The sequence below is a fragment of the Chrysemys picta genome, chromosome 1 (assembly GCF_011386835.1).
Source record: "Chrysemys picta bellii isolate R12L10 chromosome 1, ASM1138683v2, whole genome shotgun sequence".
NCBI lineage: Eukaryota > Metazoa > Chordata > Testudines > Emydidae > Chrysemys > Chrysemys picta.
The window spans coordinates 235,947,096-235,974,570 of record NC_088791.1 but is presented as its reverse complement, the minus strand read 5'-3'; the positions used below and the strand labels follow the sequence as shown (position 1 = coordinate 235,974,570).

The 27,475-nt window shown below is 40.8% G+C and overlaps 1 protein-coding gene across 4 annotated transcripts in view; it reads left to right on the top strand.

The window, feature by feature from the left end:
• Positions 1-10,687: 10,687 nt before the first annotated feature.
• VWA3B (von Willebrand factor A domain containing 3B) overlaps positions 10,688-27,475 on the top strand; it is a 127,915-nt gene continuing 111,127 nt past the window's right edge. For 3 of the 4 annotated variants that reach the window (XM_042840821.2, XM_005283205.5, XM_065580834.1), the window contains exons 1-6: positions 10,758-10,889; positions 16,521-16,607; positions 17,062-17,289; positions 19,285-19,379; positions 23,867-24,117; positions 25,890-26,049. In XM_042840821.2, the coding sequence (XP_042696755.2) occupies positions 16,568-16,607; positions 17,062-17,289; positions 19,285-19,379; positions 23,867-24,117; positions 25,890-26,049 (774 nt within the window). In that variant the 5' untranslated portion in view covers positions 10,758-10,889; positions 16,521-16,567. Of the gene's footprint in view, positions 10,890-16,520; positions 16,608-17,061; positions 17,290-19,284; positions 19,380-23,866; positions 24,118-25,889; positions 26,050-27,475 lie in introns of all 4 variants that reach the window. The other variant, XM_065580833.1, reaches the window with a different exon arrangement.

Here is a 27,475-nt window from a genome sequence, read left to right as displayed (position 1 = left end):
TGGCTGCGGTTCACCATTCCTGGCCAATGGGAGCTGCGGGAAGCGGTGGCCAGCATGTCCCTGCGGCCTGTCGCTTCCCACAGCTCCCATTGGCCAGAAAAGGCAAACCGCAGCCACTGGGAGCTGCAGGGGGCTGTGCCTGTGGACGGTCAACGTCAGCAAAATGTTTTGTGGCCTGCAATCAGATTACCCTGATGGGCCACATGTGGTCCGTGGGCCGCAGGTGGCCCACCACTGTATTAGCATGAATTAATGCATCATGATTAATTTATTGTTACTTAAAGTGCAGTTCTACTCAATATAAATGTTGTTGTAAGGATCCATATTTATTATCTGGCAATAATTTCTGGGTCAATTATGCCCAGTTTTTAAGTAAAAGGAAGGGATTTTCCGAACTGCTAGTCCTGGAACTCCATTTAGGATTTCATCTGGGGTTCTTTTCTTTTGATACATTATCACCACTAGTAAAGGTTCTGCAAACCAAACTGGGTTCTCAGTTTCACTTGTGCAGTCCCATTCACCTCAAATTATGTGCTTAATTGCATATTATGTGCTTAGTCACCCTGTGCCCCCCTCCACTCCCATTGCCTTCCATGGGTATACTATGCACAGATGTGACTGGAGTGTGGCGAATAAGGTCCCGATGCTTCAATGAGCTCTGTGAAGGTACACTGCAGCTCATTGTCTGGGATCAGGATCTAAGTCTGTTCATGGTGCATGAAAAGTAGAATCCAGCTCACTCTCTCTTAGCAGTAGTCACACAGTATACCAGAAGGAGTTTAAAGCATGAAATGCCCTTCCCATCCCAGTTTGCTGAGCTAATCCCAGCTCTTCGTTTAAGTGCCTTTTAGAACCTTTATTTTTTGCATGGCCCAGAGGAAGTGAGATTAAAATTTTAATAAATATAACAATAACAAGAATAAACAATACCCATCTTTTGTGTCTCATCTTTTGGGTGTCCCTTCATTTTACTCTAAGACTTTGTACTATATATGGGTAAATTGTTCCAGTTTAATTTAAATCATTTTAAAGATTATCTAGTTAAATTGTGCAAATCCCTGTGTGGATGCTGTTATTTTGGTCTAAGGGCTGATTATTTCAGTTTAATAAACCTGTTCCCAATCATCTTAAGCTATACTGCAAAAAGCTGTTCTTATTATTAGGAATAAAAGTGTCCACAGAGGGATTTGCACTGGTTTAACTGTATCAGTTTAAAGTCACACCTCGGGGTATGCTGGTGTCACTTTCCAGTGTGGACAAGGCAGAGACTGTCTTTAGTTTGTGTATTGTAAAGTGCTGAATATATTTTTAGTCCTAGAGAAATAATACATACATGAGGTTATGTAACAACATGCAAAAAATTGGTCTAGTGTATATATACAGAGAGAGAGAGAGAGAGAGAGAGAGAGAGAGAGAGAGAGATATCCATGCTTCAGTGTAATTTTCTATCATAGAAAAGTTCTTCTGTGGTCTACTACACAATATTAGTAGAGAATTTGTATTATTCACCCTTAGCAGTCAATAATCTACTCTCCAGCATTCACTACTCACACAGAATCAGTTACCACAACCTGGATTTTTAGTTTAAATATATTTATATATAAAAATAAATCAAAGATGGCAGAAATATAGGTAACATAAAGGTAAATACTTGAGAAAATAAAATGTAATGATTTAATTCCTCATGGCTGGGAAGGATATTTAATCTACGTGTGAATAACAGTGGTATGGCCTGGCTAAGTTATAATGGAAATGCAGAGTAGCTCCAAGTGTTTAAAAATCATGGAAATGTAGGGCTCGAAGAGGTAATCTTGTCCAGCCCACTGTGCTGATAGCTGTTTGTTTAAACTGTACTTGAAAACTTCCAATGATGGGGATTCCACAAGTTCCCTTAGAAGCCTGTTCCAGTTCTTAACTATCCTACTGTCTAACCTAAATCTTTTTTGCTGCAGATTAAGCTGATTACTTCTTGTCCTACCTTCAGTGGACATGGAGAACAATTCATCACTGTCCTCTGTATATCAGCCCTTAATGTAATATTTTTCATCTGCCCCCTCTGTCTTCTTTTCTCAAGACTAAATATGCCCAGTTTTTTTAAATTTTCTTCAGGTCAGGTTTTTTTAAACTGCCTATCATTTTTGTTGCCCTCCTCTGGACTGTCTCCAATTTCTCCACATCTTTCTTAAAGTGTGGTGCCCAGAACTGGACACAGTACTTCAGCGGAAGCCTACCAGTGCTGAATGGAGAAGGACAATTACCTCCCGTGTCTTACATACAACACTCCTGTTAATACACTCCAGAATGATACTTTCTTGCAACTATATCACATTGTTGACTCATATTCAGTTTGTGATCCACTATAACCCCCAGATCCTTTTCTTCAATACTACTGACTAGCTAGTCATTTCCCATTTTTGTAGTTGTGCGTTTGATTTTTCCTTCTTAAGTGTAGTTCTTTGAACTTGTCTGTCCTGAATGTCATATTGTTGAATTCAGACATTTCTACAATTAGTCAAGGTTATTTTGAAGTCTAATCCTGCCCTCCAAAGTGCTAGCAACCCCTCCCATCTTAATGTCATCCGCGACTTTCATAAACTTGCTCTCCACTCTATTATCCAAGTCATTAATTAAAATATTGAATAGTACTGGACCCATGACAGACCACTGCAGGACCCCACACTAGATACATTCCCCCAGTTTGACAGCAAGCCATTGATATCTACTCTTTGAGTATGGTCTTTCAACCAGTTTTGCACGCATTTTATAGTAATTTCATCTAGACCACATTTCCCTAGTTTGCTTATGAGAATGTCATGAGGGACTGTGTCAAAAGCCATATTAAAATCAAGATATATCATGTCTACAGCTACAGGAAATTAGGTTGGTTTAATCTATTCTTTCCCTCTTTTGGCTTGCATTCCTTCCCCCTTGTTGTTAATATTAATTGTGTTAAGAATCTGGTTACAAATCAGCTTTTTAGTGAAGAATGAAACAAAATAGGGATTAAACACCTCAGCCTTCTCCATGTTCACAGTTATTAGCTCTTCTTTCCCCTAAGTAGTGGACCTACACTTTCCTTCATCTGTCTCTTGTGCCTAATGTGTTTATAGAACCTTTTCTTATTGCCTTTTATGTTTTACATAAAACAACCTGATTGCTATAATCTCCCATACAGGCTTCTTTCATTACCAATGAATATCTTTTGGATGAGATTCTGCCTCTAGTTACTTTCAGAAATTTATCACCTTCATCCTGGCTGGCATGCCAGGAGCACTGGCATATTTTGACGACATTGTCATACACAGCTTCTCTGTATTCGTTCACAACCAACCCTGCCAGTGTGTATTTCAATGTCCTTGACAACACTGTCTCAACCTGCAGAATTCTAGCTTTATTGGTTCCCCAAAGTGAATCAGTTGGTCTCCATGTTTCAGACTTTGGACTACAGCTCTTGTTTCCCAATGCCTAGGATGTTCTGAATCTTTGCACCCCAGAGAACACAGTTCAATTTCTTTGTTTCCTTGAAATGGTGAAATATTAACTTTATTTTATTCTGTTTTACTATCTGTTAACCTATCCAGTAACTTGTGACCATTGCTGAAGCACATTCTTTAAGTCTCGGGCCCTTTCTGACACACAAACAATCCAAACTGTCACCGTTATCATTTATGCCATGGATACCCCTATTTGAATCCAGTTTTTCCTCTATTTATTTGCGTGTGGATGTGGAATGAGTGACCGTTAGAGCTTAACATTTAAAACTTTCTAAATATGCTCAATTTATCTCACTCCCATTCTCTCCCCCTAATTTTCTACTCCCATTGTAATTCATCTAAATGCGCTTTCCTTCCTTCCTTCTCCCTCCTTTCTCTCCATTGACTAAGTCTCCTTCCTCATTTGTTCTATATCTTGCATTCATTATGATCTCATCTTCATCACTTGCTCTCTCTTCCACTGTCTCATTACCTTTCCCTCCATCTCTCACCCCCTATTCTAGAACTATTGATTTTCTTATGGTAGTGCCTACAATGTGCTAAGCATTTTCCAGACTTTCAAGCAGGGACATTCCTTGCTCTGGGTTGCTCACAGCCTAAGGGCAGATGGATAGGTAGACAGAGGCTAGGGGAAGGGGAAAAACAAGTAGGGAATTTTTATACCAGTCATCTAGGCTCACTCTGTGTGTGAGACACAGAGATGGACAGAATAGACACAGGGGAAGAGAGAGAGATGATAACGAAAGAGATGACTCATTACTTTGACTCTCCTCAGTGGAGGGATGGGGAGCCCAATGCCTCTTCCCTCCTTCCCCAGTTGAGAACCAAAAGCACCAGGAGCGGTTGGGGGAAGGAAGAGTCCAGGAGTCCCCCTTTCCCCTCCAAGAACTGGTTGTGGCTGGAGTGACTAAGTGAACGGGAGTGGCATAGGGGTGGAAGAAGAACATAATGTTGGACCCCCTTCTCTGTTTGATCAGGTGGCCAGGAAGAATCTCTATACACCTCTTAACTCAGATGTCTCCTGCTGAGTGATGGGACTGTCTCCAATGCAGCCAGCCTTTATCTGCGTGTGGTGCCTGCCAGCAAGGTGCATGGTTGTGCAAGCATGTAGCTCAGAAGGAACAGTGCCTGGTTCATCTGCAATATATCTTTCCTGAGTAGAGCTGAACTAATACTTGCTTGTTCAGTTTGTGCCAAAACAAAATATCTGAGGGAAAAAAATTGGGTTCAATTTGAACTGATACCATTTTTATTTTTATTTTTTGTTGAACTAAAAATTTGAAAAATATTAATTTTGAATTGACCAAAATGTTTTGGGTTGATTCAAAACAATTTTTTTTCAAACTTTTCATTTTGATTCAGTCCTTTTTTTGAGTTTTTTTTAAATTTGCCAAATTTGAAAACAAAATACCTTTTTGAAATGAAAAAATGTAAATAAAATGTTTCAAAGTGGAAAAATTGAAACAAAATGTTTTAAAAAAGTAAAGAAACATTTTGAGTTAAAAAGCCAGGGTTATTTTTGGCCCAACCTATTTGTCAAGTTTGACCAAAATTTGTGAATAGTTTCTGAGTTTTGAAAAATGTATTTTTCAGCAAAAACTCTGTTTTCTGAAATAATTGAATAATTTTGCCCAGCTCTAGTTCTGAGGCCAATCACATCATGGGACAAATGGGAAAAAATATTCAGCGAGTAGCAGGGAATGGCACATCTATTGTTATAGCACAGGGGTTCTCAAACTGGTGGTCGTCACAAGGTTATTACATGAGGGGTCGCAAGCTGTCGGCCTCCACCCCAAACCCCGTTTTGCCTCCAGCATTTATAATGGTGTTAAATATATTAAAAGGTGGTTTTAATTTATAAGGGGGGGGGTGAACTCAGAGGCTTGCTATGTGAAAGGGGTCACCAGTACAAAAGTTTGAGAACCACAGTAATATTGCAGACCCTTTCATAATATGGGGAGATGGATCTGTCAGCCATTTTCCTTGTGGTAGCATGTATGTTACAACAGAACACTTCCCAATAGAGGGCAGTATAGTATGATTATGTATATGTGAATGCCTGTGAATATAGTACTCTTTTTTTCAGGAAGTTCTTGTGAGAGAGGACTGTCTATGTGAGGAAGGAATAAAGCTTGACTACCGCATTATTTTGGTTCTCTCTTTATGCTCACACACTGAAAAATGTATTATTTCAGTGCTAAGACAGCCTTTAGGATAATATTTTTAAACTATCACTATAAATAACTTATAAAGTAAACAAAGAATGGATGCTGCTGTAACGTCTCCTGGCTTCTTTCTCAGCCTTACTGTATGCAATCTGTTCTTGTGAGTGTATGTGTCTGAGTCAACAGGAAGTGTGACACTGCACAGTACCTTGCAGGATGTGTTAACATTCAACTTCCTGTTGAAGCTCACCTCTTCATAGCATAGTAATTAGTAGACAGTGTCTGAAGTTTTATTATACAAGAGTCTGTCTCTTTAATTCATAAAATAGTAATGGCCTGATATTTGTGCCATGTGCCATGCTTGGCATACATAAAGCACTATACTATATGCTAAGTCCTGATTTCTTTATTTAAAATATTGGCAGAGAAATTGCTAAGGAACAAAATGTTGGGAGCAGGGAAGAAAGTGGAGTATGCTTTCACTGCGGTTGAAAAATATTCTTTACTAAAAAAGAAAAAAGCAAACAGCTACAGGAAAAAAGCAGCCTATGCCAAGTTTTAGCTATACAAAAATATTCTAAAAAATGTGGGTTGCAAAGTAAAACATTAAAAAATCAGGACAAAATAAAGTTATGGTTGCTAGTGCAGCCTTAACTCTGCCCCTTAGGTGCATGCATTATAATACATTTTTGAATTATAAGATAAATGATTTTGCCATTGATATTATAAACACTCTTTCTACAGGACTCCTGCCTTGTTCAGTGCACAGGTCGGATAAGAGTTGTTCAATATTTATTTTTATCCTCTCTGTTCAATGAGTGAACCCCTGTTTCACTCACTGCCCACCATTTTGAGCTTTGCTTCATACACTAGACAGCATCTGGGGAACTCTTTCCTTGAGAGGAGATTGGAAGAGCTTGGCTTGTTTAGTCTCGCAAAATGGAGGTTGAGATGGGATATTGATTGCTTTCTATAAATGCATTGTGGGGTAAATACCAGGAATGGTGAAGAGTTATTTAAGCTAAAGGACAATGTTGGCACAAGAGCAAATGGATATAAACTAACCAGGAACAAAGTCAGACTGCTGGATGTTAGATTTCTAACCATCAGAGGAGTGAGGTTCTGGAACAGTCTCCCAGTAAGAGTTGTGGGGGCAAATACTAAATTAGTGTCAAGAGAGAGCTGGACAAATTTATGACAATTATATGACAGGGTTGCTCAACCTTGGGGCTTACTTCCAGTTTATGTTTTATGTACCCAAAAACTTATGCTTCAGGGTTTCAGCTGGCCACCCGCAGGGGTGAGGAAGGAATTTTTTTGTCTCCTTCCTCTGAAGCATCAGGTGTGGCCACAGCTGGAGATGGGACATTGGACAGGGAGGGCCAGGGCTCTGAGGTGGCTCCGAGCATTCCTTCTCTCAGGTGCTGAACTGACTGGTTCTTGTTCATATGCTCAGGGTCTAACTGATTGCCATTTGTAGGGTCAAAAAGGAATTTTCCCCCAAGTCAGATTGCAAGTGACCTTGGGTTTTTTTACCTTCTTCTGCAGTGTGTGGGTGTGGGTCATTTGCCAGGATTATCTGGGTATATCTCACATAATCATGTTGCTGCCTTTGTGGAGGCTTCAAGCATTAGTGCACCCCAGTCCTTCCTATTTTCTGCCTCTGACATATAATAGTCTAGTCTCCTGTGGCTGTAATACTTTGGTCTAATTTTGGTTGTTGGTTTAGTGTGTGAGTGCTGGGTGGTGTTAGTGGCTTGTAATATACAGGAGGTTGCTAGATGATTTGGTGATACCTTCTGACCTTAGATTTTATGACACTATGACTCATTCTCTGCACAAGTTTGATGGTGTACAGTGAATGAAGCAGGGATGTGTAGTGAATTAGGACATGTTCATGTTTGTTTGGTGTGCAGTGAATGTCTTTTTTGCTGGTCTTAGAAAGTTTTACCTAGGAATTGACAGCCAGAATCTCCCAGTTGATCTTAACTGTCACCATGAAACATAGGATTAGCTCAAGTTAGCATCCCACCAGGCAGTACCCCAGCACTCTGTCACCATGTTGTAAAAGTCTTGCAAGTTCAAGGTAGGTGAGGTAATATCTTTTATTGGACCAACTTCTGTAGGTGGAGGGTACAAACTTCCACCAAGAGAAGATGGTCCAATGAAAGGTATTACCTCACCTCCCTTTTCTTTCTCATATCCTGACTATAATATATGGAGATATACCTATCTCATAGAACTGGAAGGGACCCTGAAAGGTCATCAAGTCCAGTCCCCTGCCTTCACTAGTAGGACAAAGTACTGATTTTTGCCCCAGATCCCTAAATGGCCCCCTCAAAGATTGAACTCACAACCCTGGGTTTAAGTAGTGTAGCCATGTCCAAAATTTAGGGGTTTTGGCAGCCTACAAGTATGGAAAATTAAAGCACATTTAAATGTTTACGTAAACTTTTTTCTAGCAATCACTGTATGTATAGCTATATAGGTGTATCCCACACACCTGCTGGGTGTGGTGTTCTGTCCCATCTAGTGGCACTGAGACCACTTTGAGAGAGAGGTTAATGAGTCTGCTCTACAATCTTAGCTAACAGGCAGTTGGCTTTTAGCTCATGCGGTAGAGGCTCATGCACTAAGATCCAAAAGCCCCAGGTTCAACCCTGCCAGCTGATGACCGGGGTTTGTCAGCCTTTCAAGGGGAGGCTCATCCAGGATATCAATTGGGAAGTCTCTGACATCTGCATTTCCTCAGCTAGGGGAAGTATGTAACCCCCACACCTCCTCAGTGTGGTGTTCTATCCTATCTAGTGGCACAGAGACCACTTAGAGAGAGAGATTAATGAGTTTGTTCTACAGCCTTAGCTAATAAGCATATGGTTTTTAGCTCATACAGTAGAGGCACCTGTCTTTAGCTCCAGAGGTCCAAGGTTCGATCCCACCGGCCGATGACCGGGGTCTGTCAGTATTACATAGGCATGATTGTTGTTATGACTACTTTTTGGTATAATGCAGGGAAAATTACCTCAATAAACTTTCATTTTACATCTTTGAAGAGAGACTTCCATTACTGAAGGCCGCAAAAGCAAAGCAGAAGAATGGGCAGAATGTGTTTTTGTGCTTCTAGATCAGTGGTGGGCAACCTGCGGCCCGCATGCAGCCCATCAGGGTAATCTGATTGCGGGCCACGAGACATTTTACTGGTGTTGGCCATTCACAGGCACGGCCCCCCACAGCTCCCAGTGGCCGCGCTTCGTGGTTCCAGCAGGTCCCTGCAGCCTGCCACTTCCCATACAACTCCCATTGGCTGGGAATGGCAAACTGCGGCCACGGGAGCTGCGGAGGGGCCATGCCTGTGAATGGTCATCAGCAAAATGTCTCGTGGCCCGCAATCAGATTACCTCAATGGGCTGCATGCGGCCTGTGGGCCGCAGGTTGCCCACCACTGCTCTAGATCAATCAGAGGTTGCACTTTCAAGAATAATACAGAATGGCTCAAACGGAAACAAAATTTTTCCCACTGAAAAACCTTATACTATGGTAATCCCAGTGCCTAAAATAATCCACAGAACATTCAGTATTTATTTCTTTTATTGACATAAGGGGAAACTTTTCCACCGCTGAGCACCTTTTCTGCCCCCTGGGGAACAGTTGTGTCATCAAGAATGACTTAGCATGTCTTTAAACTCTCAATTCCAAATATATGAAGAGAAATATAAACATAGTTTCCAACTAAGAGACTGGTAGTGTACATATTTGAACTGTACACTTTATAAAGAGCGTCTCTTTTCCATCTTTGTTTACTAAGCAACCATGGCAGGGGTAACAAAAGCTACTGTGACTTTGTTGGCTTTTATATTTATATATATTAAAGTATATGTGCTTGTGGCCCTTTTGTTCCTGGACTGTGTAGTATAGCATCAGATCGTACCACACTTTGATGTGTTACTAAGTAAATAAATGTGTTACTAATACTAGCGAGACAAAGTGGGTGAGGTAATATCTTTTATTGGACCTGCTTCTGTTGGTGAGAGAGACAAACTTTCGAGCCACATAGAGCTCTTCTTCCTCTGTGCGGCTCAAAAGCTTGTCTCTCTCACCAACGGAAGTTGGTCCAATAAAAGATAATACCTCACCCACCTTTAGGGAAGGCGAGTTATATGGGTCCATGGTGCCCGGTCTCCAGCAAATTCAGGGCCCGGGGGGTCCCAGCTCCACAAATGTTCGGGGCCGGGTCTCCCCCTTGGTTCCGCCTGCCACCCCCATATGCCTCCCCTGGACCGTCCCCCAGTCCTGCCTGCCACCCCAGTGCGCCTCCCCCAGAGCGTCCCTTGGCCTTGCCTGACACCCCCGTGTGCCTTCCCCGAAGGTCCCTGCCTGCCCTGGGCAGCAGGTGGCTGCCCCCTTCAGCTCTGCGCTCCCTCACCATCTGCTGCTGGCTACAGGGGAGCAGCTCCAGGGGCTGGCTGAGGCGGCTGCTGTGCCTGTGGAGAGAGAAGGGGAGGAGGCGCATGGCAGCCCCCTGGGCAGGCGACTCCAAGAGGGGGGGGGGAGCTTATACTGGCTGGACCGCCTGAGCAGCAGCCTGGGGGGGCTTGGGTGAGTGTCATGCTGGGGGGCAGTCTCACCCACCTTGTCTCTCTAATATCCTGAGACCAACATGGCTACAACTGCACTGACACTAATACAATCAGCGACGATGACTTGTATCGGGAGCGTAGAAGGACGGGTGGGAAGCAAATTCAGTTTCACCTGGAACCCCCATAAAAGAAAGTTCTTCCCAGTTCTGGTGTTAAATTCCCTGGTGCTTTTCGAACCGTCTAACCAAGAACTATTTGTCTTCCCGGCGATACGCGAGCAACGAAACAGCTAAAACGCAGTGCACTGCGTCCTGTCAATGACCAGCGCTTGTTGGAAGTCAGCTTGAGCAAGCAAAATACATCAGGGCACCCGGCTGGCCATGTAAACACGCCCCCAGGCTTACACACGGTCCCATTGCACGGAGGGAGGGTTACACACAGGCACTGGGTTACCCTGCTACCCGGGCAAGGGGCTGGTCGGTGCTGGGGGCGTGGCGCTAGCCCGGGGCCTGCGCTTGCCATCAGCACCCCTCCCCTTGGCCTCGCCTTAGCAACCCAGCTGTCTCCAGCGTCAACACTGGGGCGGCCGCGCCTTAGAACCCGCCGCGTTCGCCACAATGGGATGGAAGCGGCGGCGGAGCGGCCGGAGCCAGGTGAGGGGAGCCAGCGGGGGGCCGGCAGGGGGCGCCGCTGTGGCCGGGATGGAATGTCACGTTTCCACGTGGCGAGTGGAGCTACTGCGCCAGCCAGCCCTGAGGGGTTAAACCCACATCTTCTTCCCGCCACCCACCCTGCAGCTGGAGCCCTTCCTTGACCCCAGCACAGGGGTGCAGCTCCCAGGGGCCCCAGCGAGTTAAATGTTCATTGTCATTATTCCCCCCCCCCCGAATACCCCTAAAGCCCCAGGCCCCTGAGCGCCATTGCTGGGCAACCCTTAAAACACGCAGGTTCCTGTAGAAGGAGAGAGGTGAGGATAGGATAGTGTAGCCACAGTCATGCCTGGTTTGCAATGGGAGCTCTGGTGGTGGGTGCTCAGAAAATCAAGCTATGGAACAATAACCCCCCCCCCCCCCCAGGGCATGTGTTTTCCTTCCCTCCTGCATTATCATTTGCTGTATTTCATGATCCATCTGTTACTTCAGTTTTGTGGCTTTTACTCTTCTGCATGGCTCTTGACTTCTAAAAATGTCCTAAGTAACTTGCTGTACTCCCCAAGGCATGGGTAGGTGTCAGATCTTTGACAATCCTTTCTGTGTTCTCCCTCTCCCCATAATCCTCCAACCCCTTCCAGATCTCATCCTCCCCCCAACTCCTTCCTCCACATGAAACAGCCTTCTACCGTAGCCCTCTGAATACATGTTCCATGCCAAGGTTTCACATTTTTGCTGGGCTCTCATCAGTTCTATTCCGACCTTGAAATCCACCAGGCTGTGTTCTTGTATTTATAAAATAGTCTAGTTTTCCCAGCACAGATTAAAAACTCAAGATGCACAGTAAGTGAGGGTGCAGGAGATCTTTCTTTATTGGGCAGAGTGAAAGGATAGAGGTGAACTTTAACTGAATTTATAAAAATCTGTTTTGGTTCAGAATTTGGGCTCAAGGTTAGCTGGTTGCCTTTCCTTAGATTTTAGGTTAATTTGATATTTATATTGACGCCATTTCATATTCTTGTCAAAATTTCTTTGTGTAGGAAACTTTTTTTTCCTCTTAAAATGCATTTCACATACAGATGCTGTTCAGCTGGGGTGAGCAGGAGTGGCATTTATAAAATGAAGGAAAATCTATAGTCAAACTCTGGGCAGCTGCAAAAATGAGATGGCTTCTGGGATCCACAACTTAAATGCAGAAGACTGTTCAAAATACTGCTCAGTTTAGTTGGTAATGTGAAGCTGCTATGATAACGAACCTTTTAGTTTGTCTATTTCTGCTTAGAAATCACACAAAGCTGCTCCCTGCAGACACATCTCCTTTGGTTGCCCAATAAAAGGTATTCTCTTTGGATGTTATATGGACGGTTAAACCCTGCTAATAATGAGTCATTTTATTAAGCTAAAATAAAATTATTCTGTATTTAAAAAAACAACAAAAATTAAATCGACTATGTCAGCCAAGTCAACACGAGAAACTTAAAATATTGGCTTCTGCAGCTAATTCAGTTGTCTTCACCTTCATTTTCCTGTTTGTTCATAATCTGGAAAAGAAAAACAAGGTTTCCTGCTTTTTCAGGTCCCAAACAATTTCTCAATTTGGAATGAATTAGTCTCATAGACTCATAGACTTTAAGGTCAGAAGGGACCATTATGATCATCTGGTCTGACCCCCTGCACGCTGCAGGCCACAAAACCGTCCCTACCCCTTCCCTTGACTCTGCTGTTGAAGTCCCCAAATCCTGTGTTCTAGTGACTTCAATTGGCAGAGAACCCTCCTGCTAGCGATCCCTGCCCCATGCTGCGGAGGAAGGCGAAAAACCTCCAGGGCCTCAGCCAATCTACCCTGGAGGAAAATTCCTTCCCAACCCCAAATATGGCGATCAGTAAGACCCCGAGCATGTAGGCAAGAGTCTCCAGCCTGACTCCTGTTAGCCATTATACTATTTACCTGCCATTGCTTGGTATTCCTTGGCTAATATGTTTTACCATTAAACCATTCCCTCCATAAACTTATCTAACTTAATCTTAAAACCAGACAGGTCCCTCGCCCCCACCGTTTCCCTCGGAAGGCCGTTCCAATATTTCAATATTCTTTCTACATTGGCAGAAGAAGCTACTGCTGTTAAAAGTGAGATTATCACTTCAACAGTCTCTGAATCCAAGTGCTTAAGTGACTTCCACCAATTCACTAATGCGACTTTCTTTAAAACATCATCAGCAAACATTTCTTGAATGGTTCACCCTTAGCACTGAAGTTTATTATAGTTGGCATTATGGAGGGACGATTGCTGGATGTCCATTTCATAGTCAACTCCTCCTCTTCAGCAGTTAAGGTTTGACTGTGGTACTGAGTATTGAGAATATTTGCAAGAAAATGAGATGAAGATAGTGCTTGTCCCATTTGTTTTTTTTTAATGCTTGTAATTTAACTGTCATTTCATATTTCTTTTTTTAAGATCTCACTTAGTTCCTTCCAAATGTCAACAGCGTGAGCAGTAAAACAGCTGTTTCCCTGCATTTTGTTCAAGGCTACAGAAAGAGGCTTCAGGGCACTCAGCATGTGTTCAATATTTCTCGTGAGTCCAATGTTGAGAACTTTGGCTGTGTCAGTGCCATCTATTTTTTCACGATTTTGTTCACAAACTGTCATCAGATTAGGCCAGGTCTTGATACAGTGCTCAAAACAGTCCACTACTGAGTTCCATTGCACGTCTTGTGGGAGAGTTAGCCTGGTTCCTCCTACTTTTTTCAGAGCTGCTGCTGCAAAGTGGTTGTTACGGAAGTATTTTGTAATTTCAACAACATTAGCCTTTATTTCTGGAACACTGAAGTCTTTGGTTAGGAGGTGCATCAAATGAGCACTGCAACCGTATGTTATTAGCTTGGAACTCTCTTCACTCTCTTCTAAATAATTTCTTCTCATCCTGGATACATTTGTAGCATTGTCTGACATTTGAATTTTTTTTCACAGTTTTTTATAGCTTTTACTGCTACTTCTTGTAAGTATTCTGCTGTATGCGCATTTCCTGTTGTATCAATTGTTTCTGTAAGGAAGACATTCCCTTCTTCTGTTGTCACACAAGCACATACAACAGGATCATTGTGGACATTGCTCCACCCATCAAGACTCAGGTTAACAATTTTACCCGCTAAACCTTTTGCACACTGCTCAATTTCTCTTTCATACACTTTATCCAGCAATTTGCCTGCGACATCTGCTCTGTTGGGTGGACTGTATCCTGGTCTTAATGACTGAACCATGTTAATGAAGTGTGGGTTCTCAATCATACGGAAAGGAGAATTTTTTGCATAAACAAACCAGGCAATTTGTTCATCAATTACCTCTTTTTGTAATCTGCTGGTTCTTATCACAAATTTATCTATGGTTGTTTCTGGATGATGGACTGTGGCTATGTGACATACATGATGAGACTGAAACACTATCATTGGCAGATAACTCTGAAACTATAGAAATGATGGTGATCTTGAAGGTGGATAGTTTTCAGAATCCTGTATGTGGAGGATGGATTCTCCTAAACAAAAGAAGTCAATGCAGTTATTTAATTATTATTACCATACTGCTCAGTTAGTATCACTCATTGTATTCACTGACACTCAGGACTACTTTAAAAGTGAAATTGTAAAGGGAAGATTTGCCTATTTCAGATATTTTTTTGTATCACAAATGCATCTAAAATGATAGTACCATAGAGTAACAACTGTATTTTTTGCTCAAACATGAAAATTAAAGAATAGTCTTGAAGGAAGACAGGTAGTCCTTAAGAAAGAAGTATGAAATAAAAAAGTTTACTCACCTGAAGATCCTGCATGTTCCGACATGTTCCTTTCACCATCTTCAGTGCAGCTTCCTCCTGAGAAGGAACACTTCTCATGATGTTGTTTCATTCGGGCAACCAGGCCTTGCATTTCTTTGTTGCACTGTTTGCATTTTGCACACATGCCTGTCTTACTCACAGGTAGAGGAACTTCATGAAAATATTCCCAAACAGGATCTCTTTTACGGCCTGCTACCATTATAGGTTTTCCCTTCTAGTGAGAGAATGGTATGGTAGATTTCAAATCAATGACGGTTACACTCAGAAAGACCTCAAGACTTCTGGAATATGCTCTTAAACAGTTTCACTTTTGTTTCTACTGCCTGTCCCTCCCTTCTCACATTTATCTCCAGACTTCTTCTCCTTGTCCAGATCTATTCTGCCCCCAACAATCTTCTCTTCATTGAACTTTCTGAAACTTTGCACTTGGAGAGAGAGGTAAGGGATTGACTCTGTGTACACAAATTTGCAGAGGGACAGTAGGGTTGAGGTCTGTTATTTCTTTCCTCTATATTTATTTATTTTTATTTAAAAACATTTTTGTTGTTAACAAGCATGTTATCTCTGGAGACACAAATCCACAGTTTGAGAACTGCAAAACTAAGCATCTCTGATGGTATCTTCTAGACTGAGCACTGAGTCCCATTGGATAGATAGAAAGATTAACCTAAAAAATCTATGCAGAAGCTTCTGGAACTCCATAAGATTGGGTCCCTAATCAGGGCCGGCGCAACCCATTAGGTGACCTAGGTGGTCGCCTAGGGCACTACAATTTGGGGGGCGGCAACCACGGCGGTATTTCGGCGGCGGGACCTTCCGCTGCCTCTGTGGGGGGCGGCATTTCGGGGGGGGGGGGGAACCTTCCGCCGCCTAGGGCGGCAGAAAAGCTGGCGGCGCTCCTGTCCCTAATCTATGAACTATTGGAACTCATTTACAAAACTTTTCTTAAACATTACATGAATATATTCTCATATTATAGAATTAGAATTTATAATCCCTATTCCATGATGAGATATCTTTGAGATATAATGTGTCTTAATTAAAACTATCTTTAGATAGGTTTTTTCCCGTCAAAAAGCATTTTATCAAAAAAGCCAATTTTAAATTAAAAAAATCCGTTTTTTTATTATTATTTTTTTTAAATCACTGATTTTTATCCACCCTGCTAAGAACTAAGGTTGCATTTGCATTTAGTGTTGTTAGTGTCTTCCTAGATTATAATAGTTGATAGATTAATATACAAGAGATAAAAATAACACTATTGATTTTGCAAAGAGGGAGGAATAGTCATTCTTTTGTTACAGATTAATTGTATTGTAATTTATCCTGTCTCTGCAGTAATGTCCATGGTAAACTCCCTGCTGACAGCAGTTAGGGAGGTGGCTTACTAGTGATTCATAAATATCTCTTGTTCATTCATTTTATTTAAAAAAAAATCAAATTAAAGTTAAAAATCTTGAAGCCTCAAATTGCACACTCAGCCAGTAGGTGCGGTCCTGTTACTTTCATGTGTCTCACCTGCTACCTTTTTGTTCTACACCCACCTGTTGTGTCTTTTCCACATTTAGGCCCTGATACTGCAGTCTCTCACATGCATAATGTTATCTAATGGGACTATTTGCATGATTAAAGTTATGCATGTGTTTCTAAGACTGGCCTTCTAAATGGTAAATTCTTTGTGGTACAAGCTATTTTTTATATTATACTTGTAATTGCATAGAACAATAAGGTCTCAGTCGTGATCGGGCCTCTGAGTGGTACTATATTGAATAGTGTTTGTTTGGTTTTAATTCTTCAGGTTTTTAAGAGGCAAACAAAGAAGGATCCCAAATCAAGAAGTCCAGAATGACCGGAAATCTGTGTAAAAGAGTTGCCTGGAGTGACCGTGAGTATCTTAAGAAGTAGAAATATTTTGCATGTATTCTTGGATGATTTACAATAGAAAGCTTCTGATGTGCATGTTGTGATTGCCTATTATTTGTCCCAGTATTTGGGGTGAAGTCTCTTGTGGGTTTGAAGGGTTGTTTTCTGGCAGACTGGATGTAGCCTTCCCAATTCTTGGGTTTCAAAACAAAGAGCAGTTTTTGGTGATAAATCCAATTTACTGAAGTGAATGTGCATGGAAGAGGGAGAGGGACATGATAGCTGGTAAACGCCTGGAATTGAAGGTGACTTCTGAAAACTTTCCATAGCTAAGCACACTTTTCAGTAGAATGAGAAAAAGATAGAGAGATAAATATAAAAAATGCCTTGCAAAAGGAATGGTGAGACAAATGATGGCGGGAGGGAATAAACAATTTTTTGGTAAGTGTAAACATTCATGTTTTTTCTCTTTATAGAGGTTACCTTTGATATGAAACACAAAAGAGAGCAAGAAAAGTCAGATTCCAACATTGCCCACAAGGGGAAGTCAAAAAAGAAGGAAAGGAGACCGAAAAGCACTTTGTGGGACTTGGATGTACAGCCTCTCATCTCATCCTCTCAGTGGCTTCAGTGTCACGGACTCAAGAGAAACAAACTGTCCCTCTCTCAGATTTTATCACAAATTGGATTTCAGCACAGGGAAGGTAGGAGGGAAGCCAGTGGTAAAAGCTAAAAGTTGACTTGGAATAGTCCAGAGCTCCATGCTCCTTTTTAGCAGCACAGTATATGGTGTGGAGCATTTAAAATTGTTTCTTTTTTTGGTGCTATCTTAGAAAAGAGAAAGGGAAGTCACATTCCGCATCTTCACCTTAGCTTGGGAACATATCCCACATGGCTGCTCATCTCTCAAGGAGGGAGAGAAAGAGACAGACTATTCTTTTTAATCTGTACCATCATGTTCCTCACTTTAATCTTGATCTCAGTCTAGCTACATTTGTGAAATAACTTTAGATACTGAATTTTCCAGAATCCGTACATGCAAAACCTTTTTCATGGAGCCCGAAAATGTAACTGCCATAAGAACCCTGTCCTTTGTGGACTGAAAACACGAAGATCCTCCTGTGCTCCTTGCCGTAAATTATTATTGTGCTTCCAGTTGAACATTTTGCTAATTTTTAGACAGGTAATTCAATATCAGATTTAAACTCAGGCTGTTTTTCTTGCAAAGTCAAACTCTGCAATATCAAAGCCAAATTATAATTTGTAGTTGTGCAGCAGTTGGAGGAGAGCGTTTGTGAGAAATAATAATTATAAATCATTTACATCATAATGCTTTACAGAGCACAGTAAGGCATTCCCTGACATGAAGAATTTACAGTTTAAGAAGCAGTAGTTGTAATGTGTTAATAATTGTTTTATGCTGTTTAATTTAAGAACGCAGCTGGCTTGGAGCCATGGGGAATTGAGAGTCTAGCACTGCACATCCAGCAATACTGTATTCTCCCCTGCCAGGAGCCTTGCTTTCATTACTGGAAGGCTAGAGGTTGCACACTCACTCCTCTCTGGATTAAGGAGGTATATGATGCCGAGAGGAGTGAATACTTCTTATAGCATGGTTTTACCAGCAAAAAGCCACTGGATTAGCAGAGGAACATGCTGCATAGAATAGCTACTCCGTGGCTGTTAAATATTCACATGCCCTATGTTTTCCCGTCAGTGGAGTCCCAGCTATGCAGAGCTACTGTCAAGAAACTTTTGTTGTCAAGGGAGCAGAGAACATGCTTTTCCTTCTTCAGGGTATGTCTACCCTGCAACTGAAGATGTGATTTGCAGCTCGGGTAGGCATACCTGTGCTAGCTTTAATCTAGCTAGCATGATAAAAACAGCAGCATAAATGCAGTGGCACCAGCCTCACACAGGCTGTACAAGCCTTTCTAGGGACAAACTCGCATTGCTAGCACATGCTTGAAGTTCCTGCTGCCGCATCTTCACTGTTATTTTTAGTGCACTAGTTATATTAAAGCTAATGCTTCTGTTATATTACCTGTACTGCAAATTGCATACCTTTTGTTGCAGTGTAGACATGCCTTCAGCTGCATCCACTTTTGCACCTTTCCATATATGTCATGGGAGAGCATCATCCATCCATGATTTTTTTCTCTTTTGACTGTCAAATACTTGCACTTGCTTTTAAGATGTAAATGGAAAATACAAAAGTTGAATTGCAGAAATCTAAAGTCACAAGCAGCTTGCTACCAGTAAGCAAGATGATAGATTTTGTTTATTCCCCATTAGATATAACTAGAATGGTTCTAGGAGATGAGAATAATTTCTACAACTCAACATAAATAGAACCTTTTTAAAGATCACTAACATCACTTAGATAGTACAAATCCTCCCTCTCAGCTGCATGAACCTAAATTCAGACAGTAACTTATTTTTGGATCTGTCCTGCAACATGTATCAATCACTTAGTGGAAAAATTCCGCCTTTTATCCAAAGAACCTTACTGTCCCTTCTATAGAGGCGTTACTGAATTTGGTTTGTAGGTTGCTGTAAAAATGTTATTTGGCTTACCAAAAGAAAAGAGTTTAATGACAGTGCCATTTATCTTCTCTTCTGTTGCATATGATTTAGAAAAACAGTTCATAATGAAAATAGTCCCTATAACTGGCAACCGTTTATAATCTTGAATGTAGATTATGTATCCACCTTGGGGAAATTTGTGGCTTCTCGGTATGCAGACGGTCTGTTTCCTCAATACTTGAGAGCACAAGACGGCAGAGTATATAATGTAAGTGCGACTGACTTGTGGTTCAATAGAGTAATAACTTTCCCCCTATTTAAAAGATAATATCAGTGTAACAAAATGATGTGACTGAAGTATCTCCTCTTCTAAAGAAATGCTGACAGGAAACTGATGTATTTCCAAAATGGGAACTTTATCTTTTGATGATTTTATTTCTACTGCGCCAGATGATTAATGATCTAGAAGTTGGGTTCATTTTCTGAGGGCTAATGATACATTAGTCCGTATGAAGCTTGGAATAAAGCTTTCAAGAGAAGGCTGAAATTTCTAAGTAACAGATTTACCCTATTATGAAAGCGAGAAGGCTTAGAAAGGAATAGGACTAAACTGAGTTTAATAGAGTGGTTACCAGTAAAACAAATGGAGGTACTCAAATGAAGAGATATAATATACTGTCATAACCCATCATTTAGTGCCAACAGGACACAAAGGATTTAGTATAGTCTGTGAATACAGCTTGATGGAACTCTGCCCAGACTTGTGCTCTAAGGAGCATGTTAGTAGTAGCTGCTATCTGTCCCATTATTTGAAAAGATGGATTCTGATTGAAGAGATCTGTGCTTCAGCGAATAAGAAAAAAGCTAATTCATAAGAGTAAAGACCTTAAAAAACAAATAGCATATCATCTTCTGATATCCAGACTCCCTCCCCAGTTCCCAGGCATCCAGAACAGGCATCAGGTTTAAACCTGGGGAAAAATACAATTTCAGGGAGTCTTATTCCATCATCTTTTCTGCAACCAGTTCAGTTTCTAACATCTAATCCTGGGTTAGCCCATCTGGCTGCTATTTGTTCCTGAGAAATGGTTTACAGAACTATTGACGCAAATCAGATAACATCAATAGATAGTGTAAAATAGGAACCAGACAAAGAAGGTTTGTAGAATGACACTCTAAGGGAGAGCTCAAAGTTTCTACTTCTGATGGAATTTTATTTTGAAAACTTCTAGTCTCCAAGCATGTATGTTCACTATTGGAGAACCTGTGAGAGATGGGGGAGTAGCATGCAAATGACCTTACATAAATTAGCATAGAGTTAATATATAGTAAAAATCTTAAATTAATCAATCTATAGCACAGAATCTCTATGGATAGAAATTCCATGCTTGAATAATGAGTAGAAATATGCTACTGACCCCCTGACCAGGATGGTGATGGTGATTGTGAAATGCACGGGGAAATCTAGAGAGGCTACAAATACAGAAAACCCAGTAATAATGGGGGATTTCAACTATCCCCATATTGACTGGGTACATGTCACCTCAGGATGGGATGCAGAGATAAAATTTTTAGACACTATTAAAGACTGCTTCTTGGAACAGCTAGTCCTAGAACCCACAAGGGGAGAGGCAATTCTTGATTTAGTCCTAAGTGGTGCACAGGATCTGGTCCAATAAGTGAATCTAGCTGAACTGCTCGGTAATAGCGACCATAATGTAATTAAATGTAACATCCTTGTAGGGGGAAAAATACCAAAGAAACCCACTACATTAGCATTTAACTTCCAAAAGGGGAACTACACAAAAATGAGGAAGCTAGTTAACTGGAAATTAAAAGGAACAGTCACAAAAGTGAAATGCTTGTAAGCCACATGGAAACTATTTAAAAACACCATAATAGATGCTCACACTAAGCATCTTATTTATACTCCAAATAAAATAACAGTAAGAGGACCAAAAAAAAATGCCACTGTGGCTAAACAGCAGAGTAAAAAGGGTGATTAGAAGCAAAAAGGCATCTTTCAAAAATTGGAAGTCAAATCCTAGGGTGGATTATAGAAAGGCACATAAACTCTGGCAAGCAAAGTGTAGAATTAGGCAGCCAAAATAGAATGTGAATAGCAGCTAGGAAAAGACACAAAAAATAAGAGCAAAAATTTGTTTTACGTACATCAGAAGCAGGAAGTCTGCCAAACAATCAGTGGGGACACTGGACAATTGAGATGCTAAAGGAATACTCGAGGAAGGCAAGATCATTGCACAGAAGATGAATGAATTCTTTGCATTGGACTTCACTGCACAGGACGTGAGGGAGATTCCAAAACCTGAGCCATTCTTTTTTGGTGACACATCTGAGGAAATGCCCCAGACTGAGGTGTCAATAGAGGAGGTTTTGGAACAAATTGATAAATTAAAGAGACATAAGCCACCAGGACCAGATGGTATTCACCCCGTAATTCTAAAGGACCTCAAATATGAAATTGCTGAACTCTTAACTGTGGTGTGTAACCTGTTGCTAAATCAGCTTCTGTACCAGATGGCTGGAGGATAGCTAATGTGATGCCAGTTTTTAAAAGAAGGCTCTAGAGGTGATCCTGGCAATTACAGGCTGGTAAGCCTAACTTCAGTATCAGGCAGATTGGTTGAAAATATAGTAAAGAACAGAATTATCAGACACATAGAGGAACATGATTTTTTGGGGAAGTGTCAACATGGCTTTTGTAAAGGGAAATTATATCTTACCAATCTGTTGACCCTCAAAGAATTCTAATAAATATGTAGACAAGGCTGATCCAGTGGATATAGTGTACTTGGACTTTCAGAAAGCCTTTGACAAGGTCCCTCACCAAAGGCTCTTAAGCAAAATAAGTAGTCATGGCCTAAGAGGGAAAAGGTCCTCTCATGGATCAGTATTTGGTCGGCAAATAAAGGGTAGGAATAAACGGTCAGCTTTAACAATAGAAAGAGGTAAAGAGTGGGGTCCACCAAAGATCTGTACTGGAACCAGTACTGTTCAACATATTCATAAATTATCTGGAAAAGGGGGTAAACAGTTATGTGGCAAAGTTTTGCAGATGATACAAAATTACTCAAGATAGTTAAGTCCAAAGCTGACTGAGAGGAGTTACAAGGGGATCTCACAAAACTGGGTGACTGGGCAAGAAAATTGGAGATGAAATTCAATGTGGATTCAAAGTAATGCACATTGAAAAACATAATCCCAACTATACTTAAAACTATACTTAAAAAAATTATGAAGTCTAAATTAGCTGTTACCACTCAAGAAAGAGATCTTAATTTAATTTAATTATGGAGATATCCCATCTCCTAGAACTGGAAGGGACCTATGAAAGGTCATCAAGTCCAGCCCCCTGCCTTCACTAGCAGGACCAAGTACTGATTTTGCCCCAGATCTGTAAGTGGCCCCCTCAAGGATTGAACTCACAACCCTGGGTTTAGCAAGCCAATGCTCAAACCACTGAGCTATCCCTCCCCCCCATTGTGGATAGTTCTCTCACAACATCTGCTCTTTATTTACCCCTTCACATAACACAGGAACCAGGGTAACCCAACTAAATTAATAGACAGCAGGTTTAAAACAAATAAAAGGAAGTACTTCTTCACAAGATGCACAGTCAACTTTTGGAACTTGTTGCCAGGGGATGTTATGAAGACCAAAAATGTAACTGGGTTCAAAAAAGAATTAGATAAGTTCATGGAAGATAGGCACATCAATGGCTATTAGCCAAGATGGTCAGAGATGCAGCCCCATGGTCTGTATATCCCTAAACCTCTGACTGCCAGAAGCTGGGATTTGATGACAGGGGATGGATCACTTGCTGATTGCCCTGTTCTGTTCATTCCCTCTGAAGCATCTCGCACTGACTGTTGTTGGAAAACAAGGTATTGGGCTAGATGGATCATTGGTCTGATACTGTGTGGCCGTTCTAATGTACGTGAGTCAGGGTAATGCCTATATCTTTGCCTAGAATCCTGGGGTGAATGTCATAAGGTCCAGAGAAGGTCTTAGATATATTTTTCTTTTGTTTTATAATTATTTTTCTTTCCAGGGGTAGGCCTTGGCTTTGCTTAATTTACTGATGGGGCTGGGGCTTATGGGATGTTAGTTGTTGTTTTTTAATTTGCACCAAATACCTAAATACAAATATTTAGGCTCAATAGATACTGAATGTTGGGCATCCTGAACAAAAATACAAAGAAACATTTTTAATTTCCTTTCAGCTGCTGCTTAAGGACAAGATTGAGATTACACTGCCCCACGAAAGAACTGTACATCCCCTTATTCCCCTGCACAGCTTTTTAAGAGCAAGTCACAATCTTGCCCTAACTTAATAACTAGTTTCCAAGTGCCCCCAATACATCCATCCATCCATCTGCTCTGCAGTCCTTTCCAACACCCAAAGCTCCCATTTCTTTTAAGTCGCTTACATTGCTCTGATCTTGTCACAAACAAGTCATGCAAACTAGCTGACACTGCCCTATGCTTGCTTAAATATTGTGGAATGCAATTAGGATAAAGTGCAGTGGCTTTTTCATTATATGTGAGTGACTCAGAGGCATTTGTCAAGTATTTGCTGCTGAAATAGTGGAAGAAAAATGGGTTGTTTCCATTGCTACCTTGGCTGGCATATCTGGCACTACAAATCAGTCATTGTAGCTTTGCTGGACTTGGGACTGCTTTGAGTTATTTGTTTCAATCTTCATTTTCATTCTCTCTTGTATTTAAATAAAGCTGACAGCCAAAAAAGAGCTAATTCTTCATTTTATGGACTGTCTAACTGGAGCTATAGAGCTGTACAAGCAGAGAATGGAATGGATAACCAGTGAAAGTCGGCAGATATTTGGAGTGATTCTGGAATCGTGCATCACCATTGTTCTGGACTTTGGCACTGTGTGTAGAACTGAATTTGACCTGTGCCGTGATGCGCTTTCTATGGTCCTCTCACAGCAAGTGGCCCAGCTTGACAAGTTTAACCTCATTCGGTAAGGGAAATGGTGTTTATTTTCTACTTTTTGTTAATGAGATGAAGAGAAGTGCTGTGGAGTATAGATCTGTATTCTGATGATATGCTTACTGCAGTAGCAATGGTCGTTATTATTATTTGTATTATGGTAGTGCCTAAAGGATCCCACCAAGTTCAGTGCCTCATTATGTTAGGCATCGTACATCTGTACTGTTCCTACCATGAAACAATACACATTGGGAGAAAGGAAGTATTGCTATCTGCATTTTACAGGTGGGCCACTACGCCACAGAGAAAGTGATTTGCCCAGTGTCACACACTAAATCACACAGTAGCAGAGCTGAGAAATGAAACCAGATGTCTTGAGTCCCAGTCCAGTGCCTTAACAAAGCGACTGTATTCCTTTCCTAATATGAGTAAATTAATTCGTATTCAGTGACAAATAGGCCCAGGTTTTCAAATTCATGTGCATGTGCGAGCCTTTATTTATGCAAGCATATAGATGTTTGCACACACAAAACAGGATTTACATTCATGTCAGGATGGGAGTTTGTGTGCATGCAAGTCATGTGTACGCAAAGGTTTGTGAGCAATTTAATGCATACTGTTTTGAAAACTGGCTTCAGAAAGTCTACTAAAAATTAGATTGTGACTCCTAAAGTCATTTTGCCCCTGATTTATTTCACAGTTTTGATTCTAGTGCCCTGAAGTACTTAATTCCCCACCTCCCAATACACTTGAGGTTTGAAGATCAGAAGTGAGCTTACGTGGCCTTTGAAAAACACACACACAATTTTTTTTAAAGGTGAACTGCAAAGTTATATCAAAATTGAGGCACAGTAAAGTTAAGTATTTGCTGAATTTATCAGTCAGTGGAGGGGGATTTAGGACAAAAGTACATTTTATCTTTTAAAAAAATGTCTGTGACTGTACAGTACTACTCTCCCAGGTTTGCTAGAAATTCTCTGAATGATGCTTTCTGGAATGTCACAGAGACTAGAACCACCTGGTTTTTGTTTTTGTTTTTTTTCTTCTTTTTTTTGTATACATGCACATGCGCATATGCTTTGCACTTCTGTAGTGCCTTCAACGCAAAAACTTCAAAGCACTTTTAAAATACTGATGAACTCCACATCCCAACTTTCTGGTTTGGTAGGTAGGTAAGTATTAATCCCATTTTACAGATGACACAGTGGCTAAAAATCACTCATTAGTCACAAAGGTGACACAGCAAGTCAGGGGTAAAGGGAGAAATAAAACCTAGATTTTATGACACTCAGTCATGTGCTTTAAGTACTGGACCATGCTGTCTCCCCAGTTTTTAGAGAACATGGTCATTTGTTTTACCTTGGCAACACTGTTAAAACTGATTATTTATTTCTTACTCTTGGAATATTTCTGTTCCCTCCCCACCACATCCCATCAGCCTGTATAGTCAGCTACTTCTCAGATAGGTCTTTTGTATTGTTTCTTGCATGTTTAAGGGGAAATATGCTCTAGAAATTGTTCTTAAAGCAGCTATATTTCTTTAGTCATCTTAATTCTGTCTTGGAAACAACTGCCTTAGAAACTAATTTTCAAACTTGTGGTGCCTTATGAGGGTTCTATTTTGCCTCTTTATCTTATTACTAGTTTGGTTTTAGAAATGTGTATTTTAACTACTGTCCTATTGTTGAGTTGGTGGTTTATTATTATTAAAGGTCTAATACAGTAGAAATATTTTGAGCTCTGCTGTTGTGTGTTGTCAGTGGCTCCTCATTACTCCTGAATAATCACTAATATTATTTTCAGCACTGCACAAGATCTTGTGAAGTGGCAACAGAAAGCCGTTCCTGTGTCTGAATATTCTGTAGAGTCTGCTGTTAAATGGCTCTGGAAGTTGGACCATATGCCAGCCATCAGCTCCACCAGCTCCACCGAGGCTCTTTTGGAAGCCATAATTGATGAGACAGTAAGTTTATACATCTCCTCTGAAATCTCCAGTAAACCCAAGAATATCGAGTGGGAGAATTGGATTGCAAGTTTTATCCTAATGAATTGTGCAGGGCTAAAAAGAGAACTTGTGGCTGTCTACAAGGTATTTCTTTCCAGTACAGTTACAGCCCATATTTATCAATACCGTATGTAAATGTATCAGGTTCTGAAAGCAGAAACTTGTTTTGTTTTCCTGTGGAGCATGAAAGCTAAATATGTTCTGAAGTCATGATGGGTAAGATAAATATTTTCCCTCCAGTGTCTTCACCAGATATACTTTTCAAAATATTTTTAATTAAAATGTTAATATTAAATATTACTCAAATATAAGGATGTCATTTTTATTCTGTATTGCTTACTGAAATATGCAAGAAAATCCAAAAATATATGTGAAGACTGTTTTAACTTAGCACTAGTTGACTCCAGGAATTCTGTAAACTCTCATGTGACATCCAAATTGTAGCCTCACTGGCTGGTTGAGCAACTCTCTTACAGTAGTAGTGCCCAAAGCATACCAAGTATTTTTGCAGTTAAATTCTGTTTATTTTTAATAGGGCCATATTACATTACTCATTAAAGGAAAGCCAAAGGATATAAAAATATATACCATAATTTTAGCCAGCCACTCCATTCCTTTGGCAGCAAAGACACATTGGGCCAAACTTATTGCTGGAGAAAATTGGTACAACTCATTTAAAGCTAAATTCAATAGTAAATTTGGCCCTCTGTGTTTGGACTGAATTATCTGTTTACACAGGGGATGTGCAGAGGGCCTGTGCAAGGTTCCACTTAAGTCTTACTTTGAGAAGTTATTTTAAGTGGGATGTAAGGTGGTGCTTAGGCCTTGTCGTTCTCTACCCAGGGTGGATGAGTCTTGACCCCTGTGTGATTTGATATTAAAATTAAACTGGGTGAGGAGTTAATTTGTCCAAGGGTGACATTTTCTTATATCTGATTTTTTTAGCAATGTGACAATCACTGCTTTTTTGGGAAAACATTACCAATTTGCAGTATTGTCTGGCTAAAAAAAACAGGCTTATCAGGCCTTGTATGTCCGGGTCTGAAGAGAATGTTAAAAAATCCAGCCAACTGGTAGAGAACCTCACACATATGCCTTATTATTATTTTTCAACACACTGGTGGGATAGTGCACCATCCAGGAGAGTCCTTTTGGCTGTTGGTCATCATGGAACAGAGTTTAATTACAACTATTACCTTATCAATGAAAATTCATTTAGTGTATGTTCAGTGTAGTGTAGTGTAAACTAGTGGAGTCCCCACTTGGCTCCAGGCAAAAGCTACATCTTCATTGTAGAGTCATAAAGTGACTCACTCCTAGAGGCTGGCTTTGTTAACAAAAAAATAATTCCACATTAAACTTACAGTAGCTAAACTGTTTTCCC